Raw genomic sequence first — 23602 nt, forward strand, 5'->3', positions numbered from 1 at the left:
ATATAATAATAATACAGCGGAACCTCGATTTAACGAAGTCGCTGGGGACCGGCCAAATTTGTTCGTTAAATCGAGGGTTCGTTATATCGAAAACCTCGATATAACGAACTTGAGGGGAAACGACCAAAATATTCGTTATATCGAGGTCATAGTTAATGATTGATTTGTAACACAGGTGACTTCTGTCAAGCAATTCAATGCAATTTCCGTCACCCAGAAGTGCCGCGTTTTGAGATGCAATTCATTAAGCATGGTGGCTTTGGGTAGCAGTTATTTTCACTTTTGAACAGACGCACAGCTTTTGTTTACAAAAGGACAACACTTTCAGAGTAGCGATTTAAAAATATTGCAACATAGAGGTTTTTATCTCTTTAGCGTTTATCTTCTGTCGCGTGTTGACATTGTAATTCGTTATATCGAGGTAGATTTTACGTTTGGGCTTCCGGATTATGTTCGTTATATCGAGGTTCTATTCCATACACTTTACTGTAACTTTGGCCGGGATATGGAATATCGTTCGTTATATCGAGGACTTCGTTAAATAGAGGTTCGTTAAATCGAGGTTCCACTGTAATAATAATAATAATAATAATAATAATAATAATAATAATAATAATAATAATAATAATAATAATAGTGGGGTAGTGGAGTTGTATGAGCAGCTTACGCCCACTAAGGTGTACACAGTCCACAAAACAGGTGCAGAACAGGGCGACGTCACGTGTAGACTGTGTGGGAAATCTCCTGAGATGCTTGCGCATGTGCTAGCGGGGTGCTCTGCTCTGGCTCAGTCTAAATAACAAGAAAGACACAACGCAGCACTGAAAGTCCTCTTCTTTGAGATCACGAGGGATGTGAGGCTGATCGATTCAGTCCCTCCCTGGTACTCGTGTGTGGTGCCCAAACCAGTCTATGAGTCATCTGAGGTATTAGTGTTTTGGGATGTTCCAGTTTATGCGGAACACACCATCGTCAAGGCTAACAGAAAACATGTTTCCCCTCGTCCCCCAACCCATTGAAGCAAGTAACTTAATTTTACTTGGCAGTCTCGTATGAGTGAAATTATTTAAAACTCAACATTGAAAATTGGGTGAGGGAGGGAAGACCAAAAAAAAGTAGGAAATTGAAACCCTCGACACTTTTCACGATGGTTGTAGTTTGCTAGCATGGCCCATTGAAAGGCCTTTTTGCACATTAAACTACCAACTTCAAAAAAGGTACAAACTAGGGCTTTCCCAATATACAACCCTATGCAGACGAAATTTTAATTTAAATCTCTTTTTATCGGTAATTGATTTCATATTCTGGTCGTCTTTTTGTCTTTGTACAGTGTTCCATGTTTAAATAAGACCTCTCATATTTTTTTCCAAGAAAAATGGTGAAGTCGTTTTGTTGTTAGCCGACATCATTTTGGGGAGCGGTCGTAAAGTCACGTGCAAAGTGTGTGAGATTTGATGGTGTAAAAGTAGACAACTTATGTCTAACAAACCTCCAAACCTGAAATACGAGTTTTCCAACACCAAAAGAGCTAAAAATATTGAGAGAATGGATAAGGGAATAACCATCTCAGTTTTGTACGAGACTGAAGAAGGCGCGAAAAAAAGCCTGAAATATAGCTTAAAGCCTAAAGAATGTTTTTTGTCAGGCTTCTTATCGTAACTACTTGAAATGCGTACATGTACATAACTACTTTGGTCATCCACTTATTCATTCCTTTATCCGCAGTTCATGTATTTCATAAATATATTCCACTCTCATCAATATTGAGATAGTAGAAGTTTTTTTCATTTGTTGCAAGCAGTCGGGGCAACTGGGATCGTTGCTAACAATTTTGACTAGTTGCGTTAAGCTGACCTAAGTAAACACTATTGCTGAGTGACTATCGGGTCGTAGTTTCTCGTAAAACTTTTATATTCATCAAACGATATCTAGCCTTCATCTGCAAGGTTGAAACAAAAATGACAAATATATGTTGTTAGTGACATTTCGAGTTGTGTTACATTATGTACATTCTGACAATTCTGACAATTATTTACGTGTTATGTCAAGCCAGATCGGCATATTTAAGAGCGCCCATAGCAAAGATGGTCACGTGGTAGATGCAAACAAACAGCTCGAGGATTCGAATCACAAAGTTTTCGGGCGGCAAGAAAGGATATCAGTCGTGGTGGGCAGCGTTTTCCGGTTGTGTGGATGAAACAAGTCAGTTAGCTTAGTTGAAAATGTTGCGGCTGGAAAGTTGTTTAGAAGGAGAGGCGGCCGAAATGGTGAAAGGGCATGGTTACTCGGATCATGCGTACGAAGCGGCTAAGGCAAGGTTGAATCGAAAGTATGGGGGAACAAGGCGACAGGTTCAAGCCCATATCGGTGAGCTACGTAAGATGAGGCCAATAAACGCTGATAATCCAAAAGAGCTAGATAGATTTGCCGACGTACTGGAGAGGACTGTGGTTTCTTTAAAGGAAAATAAGAAGTTTGCTGACCTGGAAGGAGGAACATTGTATGCAATTGTGCTGGAAAAACTTCCTCAAGCTCTACTTAGCCAGTACTACCGATGGATTAAAGAAAAGGGAAGCAAGGATTCTCTTGAAGAGCGACGTCACTGGGTTGCTGAGGAAGCTGAGTACCAGGTATAAGCATCAGAAATTAAGCATGGTTTGTCCAGTGTTGGAAGTGTACGAGGAAAGAGCTCAACTAAGTCTTATTTCGGGACCACAGAAGAGAAACGTGATCGTCCCTGTAAAGTGTACAACCAAAAACACCCAATTTGGAAATGTGATATGTTCAAGAGAATGGAACATAGAAAGAAGTGGGAGACGGCGAAGAAACTCGGACTGTGTTACCGTTGCTTGGGGAAAGGGCACCTTGGTGACTCATGTACTTGGAGCAGAGAGTGTGGAATTAACGGATACAAAGACAGACACCATCGGTTACTTCATGAGGAGAAAGTAGTTCCTGGGTCCATGGAGGGGAAGGTTGACACACCCATGACAGAGGAAAACAAGTCCAGTACATATGAAACAGTACAAGAACATGCACAGAGGAGTATTGCCTTGCGTACTGTTCCAGTCATTCTGAAACATGGGTAGAGACGCTTGCAAGTTAATTGTTTGTGGACGAAGGCAGTGATACGTCGTATGTTGATGAGGATGTGGTAGAGGAACTGGGGTTCGATGGTAGGAACGAGAAAATAACTATCAATGTTGCTAATGGACAGAAGGTCAATTTAATGTCACCAACCATGGAGATTGGCTTGGAGAGTCTGGACGGCCGGGTGGACACAGTCATTGTGGCGAAAACATCTGATAACATCTGTGGTGGGATAAAACGCACCAACTGGCTGCAAATCATAGATCAGTGGAAACATTTGAGGAACATTCCTTTTCCTAAACTTGGAAAAAGGAGTAAAATCGATGTTCTTATTGGTTCAGACTATTACAACCTGCTATTTCCTATGAAAGAGGTTCGTGGAGGCGATCCGACAATGTACCTAGTGCCAGACTGTGTCCATTGGGGTGGACAGCAATTGGTACCGTTGGTACGTCTGAGGGATGTGGAGCAAGTAACACCATTTACCTGAACACCTATCGCATACAGCAGTCAGAGCGTAGTGATGGAGATCTGAACTATCTGTTGAAACAATTTTGGAACCTTGGGGCTATTGGGATTAAACTACAGGTGGAGCAACCACTTTCCCCCGAAGAGAAACTAGCCTTTGATAAAGTGAACGAATCAATCAGGTTTGATGGTGAGAGATATGAAGTTGCTTTGCCTTGGAAACATGAAAGACCAGAATTGCCTTCAAACCGACAGATGGCAGAGACACGTCTTCACACAGTTGAGAAGAAGTTAATGCAAGATGAGAAGCTGACTTACCAATCAGTGGTTGATGACTACTTAAGTAAAGGATATATCAGAGAAGTCCCAGAGGATGAGCCGAAGCCACCATCAGAATGGTTTCTTCCACACTTCCCTGTGGTAGACCAGAGAAGGCCACAACCAAAGTTCGGGTTGTTTTCGACGGCTCGGCTCAGCTCAGCAAGATTGAAAGAGTTTGAACAGTCAATCACTACCAGGTCCTAAGTTGCAAAGTGACATTGTGAATGTTTTGATTAAGTTTAGAAAGGAGCCAGTTGCCTTGGCTGGTGAAGTGAGCCAAATGTATCACCAGATACCTCTCAGACCAGAGGACAGTCCCCTGCATAGATTCTTGTACAGGAACTTGGGCAATGGGGGTGCACCAAAGGTGTACGAGTTTACGAGGTTTATTTTTGGAGGGTGTTACTGCCCTTTTAGTGTCCAGTTTGCTTGGCAACATCACGCCAGAGTTCACAAGGAGACTTACCCATTGGGAGCTAATGCAGTTTTAGAACACTGTTACATGATGCCATCCGCAACTACGGTGGATGATGCGAAGGAAATAAGAACGCAGATTACCGAACTAGGGGACTTGGCTGGTTTTAATGTCCGCAAATGGATGTCGAATGAACTGAAAGTTATTGCTGACGTTGCGGAGGAAGGTAGTGCTTCTGAGATAGACTTGGAGAAGAAAGAGTTGCCAACAACCAAGACTCTGGGCGCCACAGAGGACGAATTTTCCTTTAGACACTCGTCACAGTTAGATGGATTTGAATGCACCAAGAGGAATGTTTGAGGCGAACAGCAGCAGTTTACGACCCATTGGGCTTCTTATCACCTTATGTTATCAGGTCCAAGTTGTTGATACAAAAAGCATGGCTGGAGGCACGGGATTGGGATGAACTGTTGCCCACACCTCATCAGCAAGAATTGACAAAGTGGTTCCGAGAATTGGAAGATCTTGAACTTGTGAAAATCCCAAGGTGTTTGAAAGACCCAAGTCTTGAGGTGGAAGAACTGAGCATTCATACATTCAGTGACGCGTCGGAGAAAGCATTTACAGCTGTAGTTTACGCACGTCATGTGTATGGGGAAGGCAGCATTACAGCTTGAATGATTATGTCGAATTCTCGGCTGGCACCATTAAACGCAGTGAGCATCCCCAGATTAGAACTTTTGGGTGCACTCACCGGATTACGATTAACAAGACAAGTTTGCTCTGCACTCAAGATACCAACAAATGGAGTGACCTATTGGGTGGACAGTGCGAATGTGGGGTACTGGATCCAAGGTCAGAGTAGAGAGTGTAAGCGGTTCATAGCACATCGTGTTGGAGAAATTCATGAGTTCTCTGCTCCTAATCAGTGACGCTATGTTCCTACAGATGTAAACCCCGCCCATCTTGGGATAAGAGGCCTGACAGTAGAAGAGTTAGCAAGCGCAGACTTATGGTGGAATAGGCCCAAATTTCTGAAGAAGCCAAAACAAGACTGGCCAGAGTGTAAGTTTAGCAAGCCAGTGTCAACAGAGAACCTTGAACTTAAAGGAACAAAAGAAACAGGGACAAAGGATGCTATCAGTTACCAAATAATTGAAGAAGGTGAAGAAACGGCTAGTGTCGAAGAGGTGTGGCGATTGGACCCCTCAAGATACTTGAAATCGTATCGAGTCAAAACAAAAGAAGAACTGGAAGTTAGATTGTCTTCAGTTCGTGTGACAGCGTGGGTGCGCCGATTTACAGACAATTGTAGGAAACCAGCTTAACAAAGAGAGAAGGGTGAACTGAAGCCATTGGAGCTTCAAAACGCTGAGGAACTTATCATTCGGGAGGTTCAGTCTAAAGTGTATGTAGCAGAGATAGAGCCATTGAGAAGGAACAAGGAAATCCTAAGAGGAAGTGCGTTGGCACCGTTTAATCCAGAATTAGTTAATGGCATTTTGAGGTCCAACACCAGACTACGACATGCAGACGATCTCTCATATCATGTGAAGTGTCTAATCATACCGCCTAAGAGGAATCATGTCACAGGACTGATTGTTAAGTACTACCATGAATCAGATGGGGCTTAACTATACGATTAATCATGTACGGGAGAAATACTTGGTGGTCCATGTTCGTGAACAAGTGAAAAGAGTCACGAGAGAATGTTTTGAGTGTGTGAGACGATTTCGAACAAAGCCAGCTCACCAGCAAATGACTCCGTTACCGAAGATTAGACTGCAGCAATCCTCCAGACCTTTCGAGAGCTGTGCAGTAGACTTTGGAAGACCTTTCTTAACTAAGCAAGGACGTGGAAGAGTTCGAGCTAAGCGCTATTTGTTTGTTTTTCTGTTTGAAGACCTATTGTTGCCACTTGGAGATGGCGTCGTCTTTGGACACTGATGCATTTCTTAACGCTTTTGTCAGAATGACTGTGCGGAGAGGATGGCCGCAGCAAATGTTAAGTGACAATGGAACGAACTTTGTAAGCGCATCGAAGGAACTGCAAGACCTAGTCTCTGCTATAGACCAAGACAAGATACAACGGATGACCTCCAATAAAGGAGTGAGTTGGAAATCGAACCCACCTGCAGCGCCACATTTTGGTGGAGTCTTTGAATCTATGATTAAGTCAGCAAAGCGAGCTATTTTTGCTGTACTCGGTGATGCAGACGTTAGTGATGAGGAGTTGGAGACAATCTTCATTGGGGTAGAAAGTCTCCTGAATTCGAGACCTTTAACAACTGTGAGTGACGACCCTAACGACGACCGCGTCTTGACTCCAAATCACTTTCTGATCGGACACATTGGTGGTGATTTTGTACCGGAGAGCGTCGACACCGAGCCATTCAATCCCAGAAAGCGCTGGAGAAGACTACAAGAGTTCACAAGACATGTGTGGAACTGATGGATGAAAGAATACTTACCGCACATTGGATCAAGACAGAAATGGTACTTCCGTAACGACAGTTTGCGGGTTGGAGATGTTGTCGTTGTTATTGATCCCGGTACAGTGAGGCGTCAGTGGAATGTTGGGCGCATCCAGCAGACGTACCCTGGCCCTGACGGCCAAGTGCGAGTGGTGGGCGTACGGGTTAATGGCAAGACCCTTAAGCGACCAATAACTAGAATCTCTCCGCTGGAGATTCGGAACACCGAACTGTAATCAGATTAATGTGTAACAAAAGACTTTGGAGAACCATGAACTAGAGCTAAGGATTTTCAGTTAAAATGTATTCGAATTTCAACTTCCCTGTAATTCGGGAGGGGAAGAAATGTTAGCGACATTTCGAGTTGTGTTACATTTTGTACATTCTGACAATTATCACGTGTTATGTCATTCGCCGTGGTTGAACTGGAACACTCTGTCATGGAACTTGACTCGAGACGCGTCGAGATTTGTCGAGATAGTTTTGTATTGTAAAAGGTTTACAGTCGTGGAATAGAATCTACACATGTAAAACGCAAAAACATTTTTTTCCTGTGAAGAGGTCAATCCATCAAGGGTATTTCCCAATCGCGCAAGAGCACTATCTCGTCACGTGATAATTTTAAACCAATCAGACTCGGAGAAAATTAACTGGTGAGCTGTAAAAGGAGATGACGATAAGTAGCAGCATAAAAAGTGGAGCCCCGTTGTTGCCATGTAGAACTCGACAGTAGTGAAAGTTCGATCTCGAATTTTTAGCGTGCATGGGGGCATATAAAGAGAACTGTTTCTTTTCCCCTAGCCTTAAAGGAAGCCTAACACATCGGGTTTCGGTTCACCACTCGCCGCAATGCTCCTTGTTGGTGTTTGAAAATCGCCTTTTTATAGCACATATGCTGTGATTACCAAAGAAAAAGGAAATATATATATATATAGTATTTGAAATTTGAAGTCCTTGTTTCCAAGATTTCTGAAGAATACAACGCGTACTGTGACACAGGGACTTTGTAATGTTTTAGGGGGGGTGAAACGTTAGTTAGCAAGTATACAGAGAAGTTGTCACAAACGTTAATATTTAATTACTTGCTGTCAGTCTTCGCCAGTAACTATTGCTACATGTACGGCCACCTAGTTGCATTGAACTCAGCTAACGGTGTCCACCATTTGTCGCGTCTTGCTTTGCCAAGCATGTGAAGTAAAACGCCGGTAATAGCCGTGACCTAGTAACTGTTCTTACCTTATGAATTATAGCCACTTTCAGAGTTAAGTGCATAGCAGAGAATATCGACTATCTTACGACATGCTAGATAAACAGCTGAAAGACCGTTTAACTATCAAGCCGGAAAATTTTACACTTATTGGCAAAAGAAACGACAAATTAACTAAAACTACTGACCTAAAATGGCTGATAAATGTGTTAACCTGTTAAATTTGCACGGCTCTCTTCAAAATATTTGACCGCTTTCGATCGGCTCTATTCCGTAACTTCCGGTAGAATTCAATCGTTTTGTTTGCAAGGCACTAAGTTTCAAAACCGTCGATTTATTGACCTAGGATTGACTTCTTGGTATTTTCCCACGTCAGTCCACCACAGTCGAGTTCAACTGTATAAAAAAATCAGTTGTGTTTACATTGACAACTTAGGCCTGGTTACATGGCATGTCGAAAGATGGCACGTGCACGTAACGTTGAAAATGGCTGTAGAAGAATCAAAGACACCACCGTTCGGCTGAAGTAAAAGTTGCTAGTGTAACCGCAATACATGCGAAATGCCCGGTCCGGCCAAACTAGACTTGACAAATGGTAAATGCTCTGTACATGTAAATAAATCTGAATTAACTTAACTACAACTTAACTTTAGAGCATTATATTTTTAATTAATCTACTGAGTACTTAGTTTGCAGAAGTCAGCCTTGTGAAATTTCTCAGTCTTGTAATATTTCCAACAAACTCCAGTTCAGAGTAATTTTTTCTGTGATGTACTAGCTTGCAGAATCAACACATGTCTTGAATCTCGCTTCTCAATGTTTGTGTAAAGCTGACCAGGAATATAACACTTGCCTCCAAGCTTTCACAGTTTCTGGTTTTTCTCAGAACACAGTTCTAGGTTTTTTGTAAAGAACACGCACCTTTATTCATCATCCAACAGGAGATACATCCAATACATCTGTGAATCTTGACTTTCCAGATTTAAACTGATATTAGATTGTCCTTTGATGTCATCTTTTTTCTGTTTTGTTTTCTCCATTTTTGTTTTATACGCGACGACTAGCTTTGAAGGCGACCGTACTCTTGGATTGTCGTAGCATTTACTGTTTTAAGGATTATTTGCGGTGTTCACGAATTCAAATGCTTAATTTCGCTAAAAATAAAGGAACAGTGTCGTGGTATGCTCAGTTTTTGTTTTCAAAAATCGATGTTGACAGTTGCTGTTGTTATAATAATAATTATCAGGTGGGGATGCTTTAATTTCACGTTGAACTTCTGGGACAAACTTGGACTTTTAGTCAATTTATTTAAATGTTTGTGAGTAACACACGAGACACTGTTCCGTTGTTACAAGATGTATATAGATCTCTACAAGATATATAAATTATATAGGAAATACTTTTGACTACAACAGCTAGCTTTAAACGAATAAAAATCTAACGATATTCTCTTGAGGTGATTTTGAGATATGGAAATCGGTAAAGTTAAATGATTTGTATTTTTGACGATTAGTTGTAATCCGACGTGATTTCTCATTTTGAAACACATGCGTGAAGAGTGCACAATATTTTAAAGGCTTCAAAACGAACCTTTTGAATGCAAATGAACACAAAACGCTCAAATACACTGATATGATACTTTGTGCTCCAGGATCTCACGTTGTAGAGAGCCACGCGCAAGACTTCACTTTACGTGTAAATAAACCAACCCAGCAACAGTGTATCCGACAAAAAGTGAGGAAGCTTTCCTCACAGAGAGTGGTAAATATTTATCACCAGGCGGTTTCAACCGACGCAATAAACATTAACCTTCGGTATACAGTCCATGAATACAATCTGATAAGGTTTTGTAAATACTTTATAAACACTTAGCTCGTATATGCTAGTTAACCATTAACAACCTATATTCACGTTCAAAATTACAGCCATTATTTCGTCTTATTGTAGCTCTGGCCCTGAAAGACTAGATGTAGTAGTTGAAACATTGGCTGATTAAAAATGCCCTTTGGCTAATAGGGTCAGTCCTTCAAATCAGTTTGGCCTATAAACGCTTTCTAAGTATTGACTAGCCTGATTCTCAGACGGTCCAGGTCGCTTTCGGCCGCACACTCTCTCCCTTCCCTTCCTTGGATTGTCGTAGCATTTACTGTTTAAAGGATTATTTGCAGTGTAAACGAATTCTAATGCTTTATTTTGCTAAAAAATAAAGAAGCTGTGTCGTCGTATACTCAATTTTTGTTTTCAAAATATCTCTTGACAGTTGCTGCTGTAGGGGAAGGGAGGGGGTATGTGGCCGCGAGCGACCTGGACCGTCTGAGAATCAGGGTACGTATTGACGGGCACATCTTTTTTAAAAGACCATTTACTTAATCTCAGCTAAAGAAGAAAACTTGGCTCTTTAAGCTGTGATACGATCTACATGTACGGTAGGACATTACTAGATCCCATTATCAGAAAAAAAAAGGAATATTAAAGACAAAAATTTCTAAATTTTAAATCTGTTTAACCTTTTTAAGGGCTGAGAGTTACCGGAAAAAAATCTGTTTAATCATTACAAACAAGAAGCTCCACGATAAAAGGGGACGGCTTAGTTTACAAATGAAATTTGGTTTTCCTTTTGATGTTTTGATTTATGTTCTCTAGGAAAATAAGGATTAAAAAAAGCAAAAAAATTAGATTATATAATACTTGCTTAAAAGGAAATACTTCCTGTCGAGGATGTGAAAATAATTCAGAGTTATGGTTTGTTTACTACTCGTTGATGGGTCATGTCTTGATCAAGTTGATGCTACACGCCCTGCAGAAAAGAGAAAACCCTGTGAGGTAATCTATTACGAAACGAATTTTACACAAGTGGTGAATAGCTACTTAAGGATATGTTCTGTAACATTTCACTTTGGGTTAAATTCTGCCATATAATCAACTTGGGCGAATAAAAAGGTGAAAAAAGCGAGTCGTCGTAAAACGGATACCTGTTTGAGCAAACAGAGGCAGGAAAATAACGTTTGACACCGTGACAATGATTAGACGAATGAATTGAAACGTCTTTCTCATAATTTGAAAGGTTTTTTTTTTTCATTGGTCTGCCTGATGTCGCATTTTGACGTAAAACAACCTAACAATTAGGGATCAAATCAAAACAGTTTCCTCGCCTCCTTAATCGTTTTAGCCAGACAATTGTCAGGTGCGAGAGAGACAAACGACACCGCAACACGGTAAAAATTTAACCGGGAGAAAAAAGCACAAACGTAGCTCCTCTATGGTCGATTTTTTTTCAGTAATTCAGTGGGAAAATCATAAAGTGGAAAATGAACATTTGTGAAACCCTTTGAACCATATGAAACCGAATGTACCTAGGTATATGGATTTCTTTGGTAAAGTTTTCGAGGGTAAACTTCCTGTGGAAACCTGTTTTTACCTGGGGGAAAAGGTCTTAGTGCAGCAACTGACAGCTAATATTAAACATATCATTGCCTTATTCATTTAGCAAACCATGCAAACAGGTCGCATACATTTTTAGGTACTTATTTTCCAGATAGAGTGCAAACAACGGATTGTTTTTGCAATTTACCAACAATTTTCAGTTAACATTTCATCATTGATCTCCCTGCAAATAAACCTTGTGGTCAAAAAATGGTCTTAGTAATAGACTTCAATCGATAACCTACCCTAACAGTTGTTTTAAATCTTGCGGAGCTCGGAATCCTCGCAAAGCAAACAGTTTTAGGACTTCGAGCCGTAAACACGTCACATCTTCATACTTTATTCTGATCAAAAACGTGTTCCATCAACCTTCTCATAACAATTATTCCAAACTGTCCATGGAAAACACCGAAGTTTAAGCGACGTTCCTCTTCTGGGAAAAACGATCTGTCAGGCATCAACCAAACCACGCGAAATTTTAAATGACCATTTTGAATTTCCTCATTTCTTTGGCATCGATCTTAAACGCTGTTGCTGAGATTTCTAGGTCGTCTGCATTTTGGCAGCAATGAAATTAATTTGCTTACCGGTGGATTCCAGCACCAGCCCCAGAAAAACTTTCTTTCTGTTCTGGCTGTTTTAGCTTGGCTTCAGTTGTGACACGACCTTGCGTTCCGAAATGAGAGTTCTTGTTCATAGATTGCGTGAATTGTCAGCATTTTTATCATTTTGTTTGAGTGACGAAAAAACCATTGAACCGCTTTTAAGTCTAAAGTGCGTTTGTGATGTAGAACTGAATGCCTCTCTAAAAGGCACCAGTAAAAATAATAATAATAATGGTAATAATAATAATAATAATAATAATAATAATAATAATAATAATAATAATAATAATAATAATAATAATAATAATAATAATAATATTTAAAGAGTTGGCCTCCAATCACCTGACGGTGCTTTTCAGGAGGGTCCTCTAAAATAAAGGTTAAAAATACATTAAAATAAAACTAAAATACAGCTAAAAACTGGCACGCAACTCAGGTTCAGTTAAAGATACTAATTTTCGTTTACAGATCCCTTGAAATGTGCTGACGTGGCGCAAAGTGTTCACCACAAGTCGTGGTTGCACAACCAAGAGATAAATATTGAAGTTTCAATCAATCAAACTTTTTTACTTACCTCTTTTTATTTCTTGCTATCAAATTGAAGCTTGACGCTATCCCCAATCAGTACAAATGGAGCCCAGTGTTTCATCGCAGAGAACTTTTCTGAGTCTCGCAGCAATTTCATAGCCTGGTGCAGAGCTACACTGGAGCTTTTACCTTCCCTCAGGTGTTGATAGAAACCCTTCATGAACTCCATGGTAGCCTCGTCATCAATTGCCCAGAGTGACACTAAGACAGAACGAGCCCCAGCGCACAAGAAGGCCCGTGCCAAACCGACCACACCTTCAGACTTTAAGATTTCTCCGCGACCACTATGACAGCAACTTAGTACCACAAGGCTAGCTCGGAGGCGAACTGCTTGTACATCTGACATTTTCAGCATGAAATCTTTTTCCTCAGGGAATTTGGATGTCCAGCCAGGGTTTGGAGCCAAGGCAATTTCGCCAGTTTCCTTTCGCCCGTGGGCAGCAATGTGAACCAAACCAACTGACGTCATTCGTGTTAACACTTCCGCTTTGGTTGCCTCTTTTCCAGTAAGCGGTGAAGTGTTAAGGATTTCTCCAATCATTTCTACTTCTTGTTTGGCGTATGGTAACTGTGATAACGGCCTTCGCCGTTTTTTCGCATCTTCCACTAGAACTCCTTTTACACATGGATCTCCCACTAATAGCGCACCAGACTTACTGTGGTAGTCCTCAGGCAAACTTGTGATCAGCTTCAAACTCGTGAGTGATGGGACAGTGCGAATCCTGTAACATTCACTTAGTGCGGCCCACGGTGCCAAGCACAACGCACCATCAGGGACGATAACCAACTCTTCACCATGAAGTAAATCTGCAATGGGACTAATAATAACATCATACAATGGCTGTAAAGCGTTGTTGGTGCAGGGTGATGATTCCCTTGCTGTCGTTTCCGCTTCTCTGGTGGATGGAGGGGCACCAGTTAGCTCATCCATTGTGCGATTCTCACATCGAACACCAACACCAGCTCCAATCTTTTTAAAAGCTGTTTCCAGTAAAACGCAGACGGGATCGTCGAGTGCACGTCCACCCTCTATTTTCTTTTGTCTAAATACAACGTTATTTCCTCTTCCAAGGACCCAAATATTGCTTTTGCTTTCGTCAATTGCCAGAAAAGCTGTTTGTGTAGATAACTCTCGTGAGATGTGGGAGATTAATTCTTTAGCGTCATGTGATGGTGGCGGCAGTGCCGTTAAGCCATATTGCATAGTTAATGTATCACCCAAAGCTTGTGCTCGTCCTTGCTCAGCAGCAAACAGAGCCTCATCATTCTTTCCCATTTTTAATAAACCTCTCCACAGTGCAGTGTAAACCTTCTGATGCAACTCGCGGAAGCTTCTTTTCCATGAATCTTCAGACTGAATAAGAGCCCTTACAGTATCAAAAAGTTTCACGCTTGACTGGTAACTATCCACAGCCTCACTTAAAGAGCCCAAACACTGGAAATTCAGACCCAAAGAATAATGTGAAATTGCCTCTCCATTTTTATCGCCCACTTCCTTGGAAATCTGCAAATGTTTCTGATGGTACTCCATGGCTTGTTGGAAGTCACCAAGTGATTGATAAGCATTGCCGAGATTGCCATAGGCACGTCCTCCTCCTGCCCGGTCACCCACTTCCTTGGAAATCTGCAAATGTTTCTGATGGTACTCCATGGCTTGTTGGAAGTCACCAAGTGATTGATAAGCATTGCCGAGATTGCCATAGGCACGTCCTTCTCCTGCCCGGTCACCCACTTCCTTGAAAATCTGCAAATTTTTCTGATGGTACTCTATGGCTTGTTGGAAGTCACCAAGTGATTGATAAGCATTGCCGAGATTGCCATAGGCACGTCCTTCTCCTGCCCGGTCACCCACTTCCTTGGAAATCTGCAAATGTTTCTGATGGTACTCCATGGTTTGTTGAAAGTCACCAAGTGATTGATAAGCATTGCCGAGATTGCCATAGGCACCTCCTTCTCCTGCCCGGTCACCCACTTCCTTGGAAATCTGCAAACGTTTCTGATGGTACTCTATGGCTTGTTGGAAGTCACCAAGTGAATCATAAGCATTGCCGAGATTGCCATAGGCACCTCCTTCTCCTGCCCGGTCACCCACTTCCTTGGAAATCTGCAAACGTTTCTGATGGTACTCTATGGCTTGTTGGAAGTCACCAAGTGATTGATAAGCATTGCCGAGATTGCCATAGGCACGTCCTTCTCCTGCCCGGTCACCCACTTCCTTGGAAATCTGCAAACGTTTCTGATGGTACTCTATGGCTTGTTGGAAGTCACCAAGTGATTGATAAGCATTGCCGAGATTGCCATAGGCACGTCCTTCTCCTGCCCGGTCATCCACTTCCTTGGAAATCTGCAAATTTTTCTGATGGTACTCCATGGCTTGTTGGAAGTCACCAAGTGATTGATAAGCATTGCCAAGATTGCCATAGGCACCTCCTTCTCCTGCCCGGTCACCCAGTTCCTTGGAAATCTGCAAATCTTTCTGATGGTACTCTATGGCTTGGTGGAAGTCACCAAGTGATTGAGAAGCGTTGCCGAGAGAGCAATAGGCACGTCCTTCTTTTGAACGGTCACCCACTTCCTTGGCAAGGCGCAGAACCATCTGCAGTTGCTCTAAAACGTTGTCCTTTTTTTTGGCCATTTGGACGATTTATTTCCGGTGCTGTGCTGTCCTTTTGTCAAGTAGAGACCTCGTTTAAAGGAAATGTATAGATCTGTCAAGAAAACCATTGGTTGATAACTGAATGAAGAAATATGCATTGAACACATCCATTATGACAATCTGTTAAAGGATGTCTCAAGCAATGTAGGTTGTAACTTTAGATTTTTAAGTGTGATGGGAGAGCCGTGAATTATAGAGAATTTGGATGGGGTACCGTTATAGAGTGTTTTTACTCACGTGACTTTCCTAGCAAACTTACCATCCGCCATATTGGTGTCCCACGAAAGAAAGCGTCAGCTGGCTTTTTTTGTATTTATCGCTTTATGTATCAAAAGATCAACCGATATTGTTTGATATTTTTATGGTTCTGTGCATCATTATTGTTGGCTATGGTAACAAGACTGGAAAAAGTTTAAAGAAAAAGGATCCTGTGAGATTTAGTCACGTTTCGAAAATCGAAAAGAACGAAGGTGAGATGACTGAGGAGTTAACGACCAGAAGAAGGCAAGTGTGGCCTTCTACCATTAGTCACGATGACCTAACAGAAGATAAGCTTGAAAGTGAGAGGTTTATTATAGGCATTTTGTGTCTGGCCAGGCTCCCAAACGCTGGGATCAATTTGATGTTGACTGGGTCCTGACATTACATCTCGGACACACAAAGAAACTGCGGCAAGTTGATCCTCAACTTGATGCTGACAGAGCTGAGTGACGGAAGAAAGCAAAAAGAAATATCAGAAAAGGTCAAGAAGTTGAATGAGCCAGGGGAGACTGTAGAAAGCATCTTTTGAGAGATCGAAGATACATGTTCAATACAGGAAAGTGGCCAGTTACAAGATGGCAGCGGCGAGGATTTAGAGATTGGTGAGATGGAGATGGAGATGGATTTTGCATTCGAAAAAGTTGAAGATACCAACAAAAAGACAATTCCTGTTAAAGGAGAAAGGCAGACCTTTGTGTCTGAAATGACTAAGGAAACTGTCGATGCGGCGACCTAAACAACAGAATTTCAATACTTGCTATGTGCAACAAAAATACAGCCGTTTACGAAAGAATACTTAAAAGATTGTTATGATAAAACTAGATTTTACACAGGATTACCTGACTTTGATTTACTTATAACAACATTCCACTTTGTTTCCCCTTGTGTGACCAGGAAGGCAAAACACTTTCCCCTTTCTAGGAATTTGTAATGGTGTTAATTAAACTGAGACTGAATATGCCAAATCCAGACCTGGCGTACAGGTTTGAAATCTTCCTAACGACTGTGTCGCGTGTCTTTAATACGTGGATGGAAGCATGAGATGTGCACCTGTCATTCTTAATATCATGGCCAAAGCGAGGGGATATTGTGCCGATATTGTGCTGTCATGAATCTTTGCCCATCTGTACTACCATATGACTGAAACAAAAAGTCAGTATTATTATACTTTATTGTTTCAATGTTTAGCCTGGGCTTTGTTTCAACAAATTTTTATTGTGTTATATGCACTTGTAACTACTTATCATCATGTGGAAAACCTGTAAAATTGGTATATGAAGGCTCAGTTTCCTCTGTGACAGTCATGTGTTTTTTGTACCATTAGCCTCCATTAGCATCTATGTTGCACCAAAACTGTCTGAAAGCTAAGCTTACAGTTTTAAATTGAAGGGGTGCATGGAAAAAATGCCTAAGAGAATCAGGATCCCCTGCCATATTCTCTTTTCGTTACAAAGCCAACACAAGGGAATATGTCTAGCAGTCTATCAGAAGTCACCTGGGGCTTTTTACCTGACACCCATTTAATTGTTATCTTGTGGCATAGAGAAAATATATCCCTGTGAATGTCCAAGAATGCTACGTGATTGAAAGTAATAATGCAAGAAAAATGCCAGTACTACGACATCTTACAAACACTTTTCAGTCATTGATTTTTACAATGATAAATTTCCATTGGAACATGTTATCTTTAATAGCCCTAACAAGAGCAGCTGAAATGTTCAAAACACAGCAATTTGACCAGCTCAGTACACTAAGCATAGAGGACCCACAGTAATTTCTCAGTTCCCCTGGAGTCTCCTCTTGTCCGTTTGTTTTGATTTAAGGTGAAAATGTTCATTTCACTTGGCATAATTAACAAATACATGGTTTAAACTTTGGTTAAGCCACAGGGTGATTGTGGAAGGTGCTCTATTGCTTAAGGAAGTTACCAAAGCTTTGATTTTGAAATACATCATATCAGGCTTTGGAGAGAGAAATCCAAATTATTTTTCAGTTTTGGGAAAATAAAAGTAGAAAATAGTGTGAAATGAGTCTGAAGTGGTCTATAATATTTACATACTGCCAAATTTTCTAAAATCAAAGCAAGGGGAACATTTCCATTTTCCCTGCTTTAAACATGCACAAAGGTGGCTTCCCAGTTTTGGGACATCAATTTGCAACAACTGAGGTGGAACACCATAGACCAAAGATGTAGCAAATGCAGCAGCAAATACACCGCAGTCAGAACCATTTTTATGTTGCTGGATTCGAACAACGTGCATTATCAGTTCCAACCAGGTTAATAGCTTGCTCCTCTACTTCCTTTGTCATGACATTGTGATATAATAAGTACGTAAATTATGATCATCCGGGTGAGTGTAGTCCTGAGAAGGACTGTTTGTGGTGACTTTGACTGACGTTTCGACAACCTGAGCGGAAGTCATCTTCAGAGTTAAGTGAATTGTGGAACGTCAGTAAGTGGTATATACGTGTCTGGTTGTTAACCTGATTGGTCAACGAAGTCCAGATGTTATTGGTCGTTTGTCAGTAAGCCGTGATGTTATTGGCTGTGAAGACTGTAAAAAGTGATTGGTGCGTTTCGATCCGTCTTTTGTTAGGCAAAAAGTCCGTGGGTCTATTGTTAGTAAAATGTCTATTGCTTGTCTGTTTCGTTGTTGTTGTCAATAAGTCGTTTGTATGGTGCAGGTAGTTGTAGGCAACGGTTGAGTGGCGTTTGTTCTAAGTTAGTAAACCAGCTTTCCAGATTGAGTCATTGATAGTAATTTGTACAGTTGGTAATGCACTTGGCAGAGTCCCAGTCGATTCTGTGGTTCGTTTGTAAATGGTGCTCAGCAATGTGATTGTTGATATCACCATTTCTAGTTGCTCGTTTGTGTTCAGTCAGTCGTACGTTTAAATTTCTGCCGGTCTCACCAATATAAGTGGCCTGGCAGTTGCAACTGCCGACTCAGCACCATCGGTGCAAAGCCGAAACGTGCATTATCCGTTGTAACGCACAGCCTCTTGACTCTTCAAGAAAAATGTCATTGTTCAGCCATTCAGTAGGCGACAAAATCAGTTGGTAGTTGTTTGAATTCTTTGAGACGTTGAGACTACCCCCTTGCGTAGAACTTTGCGCGCGCGTGATCACGTGACACGCGCGCGATATTTCAAATTTTTATGGCGCGTACGATTTTGTTGACGCGTACAAGTTTTTGCTGTTTTTTGCTAGAGTTTGTAGTTTCTTTTCACACTTTGTTGTTTACCATTTTCCCGTTTATTTATTGGGATTAAATTTAGATTTTGAGCCTACCATTCAAGGAGAACTTTTTCTTAAGATGGTGCCGAGACCCGGGGAGCGAATGGTCGCCGTCTAAAGAAGAATTTCTGAGAATTTTTATCGAGAAGCGACAACTCGCCGTCTAAGGATTATTTCAGATACTTTCATCGAGAAGCGACAAGTCGCCGTCTGAAGAGGATTTCATCTACAAAATGGGGGACGAAGATCTGAAAAAGAAGAAGAAAATTCGAGGAGGACTTAAGGGATATGTCACAAAAACTCTGGAAAGGATTCAATCTCTACTTGACCGTTTCGATCCCACCGTGGTTAATCAGCTGAAAACATATTGGATTGCTCTTGAAGAGAAACTCAAGATTCTTGGAAGTCTAGATGACGAAATCCCCGGTCTACTTAAAGAGGATCAAATCGAAGCAGAAATAGAAGAAACAGGAAATTTCAGAGAGTCTATTCATGAAATGATGGTGAAGATAGACGAGGTGCTCCCTACAGAAGTGGAGAACAATTCAGATAAGTCCAACTCTTATTCTGTTACTTCTAATTCGTTTAGTTATGGCCTTGGGGTAAAGGCAAAACTACCTACGATTTCTCTGAAAAGGTTCCATGGGGATCCCATGCTTTTCTCTCCCTTTTGGGATTCATTCGTAAGTGCTGTGGACGAGAACCAAGCGCTGTCAGATGTTGATAAGTTCAACTATCTTAAAACCTTAGTGGAAGGTACGGCCGCCGCAGCCATTCGTGGTCTTCCTTTAATAGCCGATAATTATGAAGCGGCGAAAAACATTCTAAAGAAGCGTTTCGGGCAACCACAAGTTATTATCAATCCACATATGGAGAGTCTCGTTAAGATAGCAGCAGTAGCATCTGACAGTAACTTGAAACGTCTAAGGGAGCTTTACGATCAAGATGAGGCCCACATTCGCGCTCTTCAAGCTATAGTGGTGGAAAGTGAATCTTATGGGAAGTTGTTGATACCCCTTCTGATGGAGAAACTACCATCCAATCTGCGCTTAATAAAATCAAGGTCCAGAGATAAAGAACAGTGGGACTTAGATGTACTCTTAAGGGCCTTTGACAGCGAAATTGAAGCAAGGGAGCGCTGTGAACTGATTGGAAATAACTTGTCTGAACCAGCTGTGATCCCAGTGAAGTCGAATGTCGGGAGATTTACTAAGGGTAGGTCAGGCCCCTCTACTGCATCTGCCTTAGTAACTAAATCAGAAGAGAAGCCTGTGAGTTGTACGTACTGCAGACAGAAGCACCCCAGCGCACGTTGTACCACAATAACTGATATTGGAGCTAGAAGAAATCTATTAACACAACAGGGGCGTTGTTTCTTGTGCTTGCGTCGCAGTCATCTAGCGCGGAATTGCCCTTCTAGCAGCACGTGTCATGATTGCTTAGGAAAACATCATGTGTCGATTTGCAATAATGCCAAATGTACAACTGCGCGTCAAGAGGGAGTCCAGGAAAGGAAGTCTTTAACAACCGTGTACGTAAACTCGAATACATCTGTCCTTCTGCAAACTGCTATTGGCGAGGTGTCTAGCGTTAATCAGCTCCACACTGGTCTCACTATGCGAATCTTGTTTGATAGTGGAAGTCAGCGAAGCTATATGACCGAACGTGCCAGGAACAAGCTTAATCTATCCGCTGTAAAATCCCAGAAGCTTCTTATCAAGACTTTCGGACAGGAGAACGAGCAACTGAAAGAATGCGATGTCGTTGAATTCTGTGTCAAAGGACTTGGTGTAGACAGCTCGACAGTTCAGATGACTGCGCATGTAGTTCCCCTAATTTGCGGCGCTCTAAAGGATCAATCAGTGCAACTTGCCTAACAGTCTTACAGACATTTGGTTGATTTAGAACTCGCGGATTGCCCAGTTGTGGATTGCGGCTCAGAGGTGGATATCTTGATTGGAAATGACATCTATTGGTGTCTCTTTACCGGAGATCTGAAACGGGGGAAATTTGGTCCTGTCGCCATGAAAACGACTCTTGGATGGGTACTATCAATCCCTTACCCCAAGAACTGAGTTCTGAATCTGAAGTGAATCAGGCAACCTGCCACACTCTGAGAGTTGACACGTCGCATCCTTTCGAGGCTGTTTCAGAGGAAAAACACGGAGACCCGTTAGTGGAAGAAGTGAAGAAATTCTGGGAGTTAGAGAGCATTGGCGTGTTAGCAAACGAAGCATCTGTTCATGACAAGTTCTTGGATACGATTCACAAGCGCGATGGCCGCTATGAAGTATCTTTACCGTGGAAGGAACATCACCCTTTCATGGCCGTAGCCAGACTTCAGAACAAGACGAGGCAAGTTTCGAGCGCCGAAGGTGCGAGCCGCTAGGGGGGTGTGGGGGCATGCCCCCCCCCCCCCCCCAGAAAATTTTGAAATCTAGAGGCTCAGAAATGCTCTTGTAAGCATTTTCTGTGGCATTTTTCTTCAGAAAAGTCAATCTTGGGCAAGTGTAGAAGTTCACTTTTTTATTGCTTAGCGATACTGGTGCCAAGTTAATGACCATCTGCGTTTTAATACCCGTATGAGAAATCTTGACTTGCTTCCCGCTTTAAAATTTCACTGTACCACCAAGATGGAAGTCGTGGAAGAGATAAACCGTATCCGTGACCATCGCCTCGATTTCCTGGAAACCCTAGAAGAACATCGAAAGGCATTGCTGCATGTCTTGAAAAACACCTCTGCGATAACCGCAGCTGTACTGGGAGAGGATTATTTACGACGGATAGTAGAAACCTATTTTGGTCTGAAAGACAACATCACCTCAATGGTAGACAGTATGGATGTTCTAGAGGCAAACCTGTGCGAGCTCCGTCAAAAGTCTTGAAGTGCCTCTCTGACGCCAACCAAAGACAAATGGCTCTTTTAAGAGCCGTTACAAACGAGAAAGGCTTGTTCAACAGAATCTTTTAAAATATATTCTTTTACATTTTCTTTTCGCTGAAACGTTCAATATTATAGTGTTTGCAATAAAGCGATTGCCATCACTGCAAACGACCTTTTGTTCTTTTACAACAGTTATATAAGTAAAGAAAGCTCCCACACCGGCTCTCAGCCATCGCAGATAAGACACGGGAATAATGGTGACCTTTGATGTCACGCGGCCTGTCACGGTTATGTCATGATACGTCTCCTTAATGGCCCCACTATAACCTTAAATCATTTGAAAAACCGCTACTCACAGTTCACATGAAACGAATTAACCTCATTAAAATGCTTTTCCCCTCAATAATTATTTATCCACCTTATATTAGCTGATTTTATCTTAACCAATCCATTTTTTTGTAGGGATTATTTTCTCAATTAAAAGTTTCTTCCAAAAAAAAAAAAAAGAGGCCAAAATCAAGACGAGACAACTGCCTCGTCTTGCCTCATGCTAGCTACGGCTCTGCCTTTGCTACCAGACAACTATGAAGTTGCAGTCTCATGCCTAAATTCTGTCTTGAAGCGTCTGAGAAGAAACCCTGAATTGCTCGCCGAATACAACAGAATAATAGAAGAGCAGTCGTCCAAACGAATAATTTCTGAAGTTGATTCTCCTTCTGAAATCAAGGTTGGTCGTCTCCGTTACTTGCCACACCATCCAGTTATACGCGAAGATAAACAGACAACTAAGGTACGAATCGTATACGACGCATCAGACAAGTCTACTGGCCCGTCCCTCAACGAATGTCTATATGCAGGCCCACCTTTACTCTCTGACATATCTGACGTCCTCATGTGTTTCAGATATCATCGCATTGCCTTGTCAGCCGACATAGAGAAAGCCTTCTTAATGGTGGGAGTGGCAGAGCCCGACCGAGATGTCTTACGTTTCCTGTGGGTAGATGATCCTACAAGTCAAGTCCCCAGAATTGTTCTCAAGCGTTTTAACCGAGTTGTGTTTGGCGTCACGAGTTCACCCTTTCTCCTAAATGGCACGATAAGACACCACGTCACAAGCTATGAATCAGACGATCCTCAGTTGGCAAACGAATTCCTGAACTCTCTGTATGTGGATGATTTCAACGGGGGAAGGACAATGATCCCGAGGCCTTCGAACTCTATTCGAAGGCAAGATCTAGAATGAAAGATGGAGGATTCAGTTTGAGAAAGTGGATTTCAAATTCACAGAGGCTGATGCAGTGGATTGATCACGAGGAAGGCGTTCCTATCACAGAGGCTGCTACAGTAGCAGAAGAAGATCAAACATACGCGACAACTCATCTTGGAATGAAAGGCAAAACATCTGAAGAGAGAAAGGTTCTTGGTCTGAACTGGGACATAACAAGAGATGCCTTCATTCTACGTTTTCATTGGCTGGTTAACTTCGCTAAAGACTTGCCATTGACCAAACGATCAGTTCTTAGAGTCGTCGCTAAACTTTACGATCCTCTCGGTTTCATATCTCCACTGTTTATCACAGTCAAGATCCTCTTTCAAGATTTGTGCAAATTAAAGACTGACTGGGACGAACCTCTTTGTGATGAACTGAACTTCAAGTACACAAGTTGGTTGTCGGATCTGATGAAAGTTCAGTCTATTTCGATTGACAGATGCTATTTCCACAACGTTAGAGATCAAGTAACCTCTCTGCAAATCCATGGTTTTGGAGACAGTTCAGAAGTCGCCTACGCTGCTACCGTATATTTGAGAATCGAGACGATTAAAGGCATCTCGACCCGGCTTATCATGAGCAAAACTAGAGTTGCACCCCTGACGAAACCAACAATCTCACGACTTGAGCTTTTAGCTGCGTTGATATTAGCAAGACTAGTCCAGCGTATCAGAGAGGCGCTTAAACCGATAGCTCAAATTA

At 41.8% G+C, this 23602-nt stretch overlaps 5 protein-coding genes across 5 annotated transcripts in view; 4 read left to right on the top strand and 1 right to left on the bottom strand.

Annotated features, from left to right (window-relative positions):
• Nucleotides 1-2264: 2264 nt before the first annotated feature.
• LOC146469952 (uncharacterized) lies at nucleotides 2265-4971 on the top strand. Its single transcript, XM_085122676.1, has 6 exons — nucleotides 2265-2630; nucleotides 2790-3009; nucleotides 3123-3538; nucleotides 3679-3978; nucleotides 4118-4617; nucleotides 4710-4971. Exons 1-6 carry the CDS (start codon nucleotides 2265-2267, stop codon nucleotides 4969-4971), a joined length of 2064 nt encoding a protein of 687 aa, XP_084978802.1.
• Nucleotides 4972-5905: 934 nt separating this feature from the next.
• Nucleotides 5906-23602, top strand: part of LOC146469953 (uncharacterized) — a 42357-nt gene continuing 24660 nt past the window's right edge. Inside the window, exon 1 of the mRNA XM_085122785.1 lies at nucleotides 5906-10304. Coding sequence (XP_084978911.1) covers nucleotides 6219-6746 — 528 coding nt within the window. The 5' untranslated portion in view covers nucleotides 5906-6218 and the 3' untranslated portion in view covers nucleotides 6747-10304. The remainder of the gene's footprint in view (nucleotides 10305-23602) is intronic.
• LOC146469954 (tetratricopeptide repeat protein 28-like) lies at nucleotides 7824-16396 on the bottom strand. The gene is made up of 2 exons (XM_085122764.1): nucleotides 12578-16396; nucleotides 7824-10772 (listed from the first exon to the last, which is right to left on the bottom strand). The coding sequence occupies exon 1, from the start codon at nucleotides 15224-15226 to the stop codon at nucleotides 12584-12586; it is 2643 nt and encodes an 880-aa protein (XP_084978890.1). The 5' UTR covers nucleotides 15227-16396; the 3' UTR covers nucleotides 7824-10772; nucleotides 12578-12583.
• On the top strand, nucleotides 18980-20623 carry LOC146469955 (uncharacterized). Its single transcript, XM_085122677.1, has one exon. The coding sequence runs from the start codon at nucleotides 18980-18982 to the stop codon at nucleotides 20621-20623; it is 1644 nt and encodes a 547-aa protein (XP_084978803.1).
• On the top strand, nucleotides 20788-22873 carry LOC146469956 (uncharacterized). The gene is made up of 2 exons (XM_085122679.1): nucleotides 20788-21121; nucleotides 22209-22873. Exons 1-2 carry the CDS (start codon nucleotides 20788-20790, stop codon nucleotides 22871-22873), a joined length of 999 nt encoding a protein of 332 aa, XP_084978805.1.

Source organism: Pavona decussata, unplaced genomic scaffold (assembly GCF_977016875.1).
Source record: "Pavona decussata unplaced genomic scaffold, jaPavDecu1.1 SCAFFOLD_115, whole genome shotgun sequence".
Classification (NCBI taxonomy): domain Eukaryota; kingdom Metazoa; phylum Cnidaria; class Anthozoa; order Scleractinia; family Agariciidae; genus Pavona; species Pavona decussata.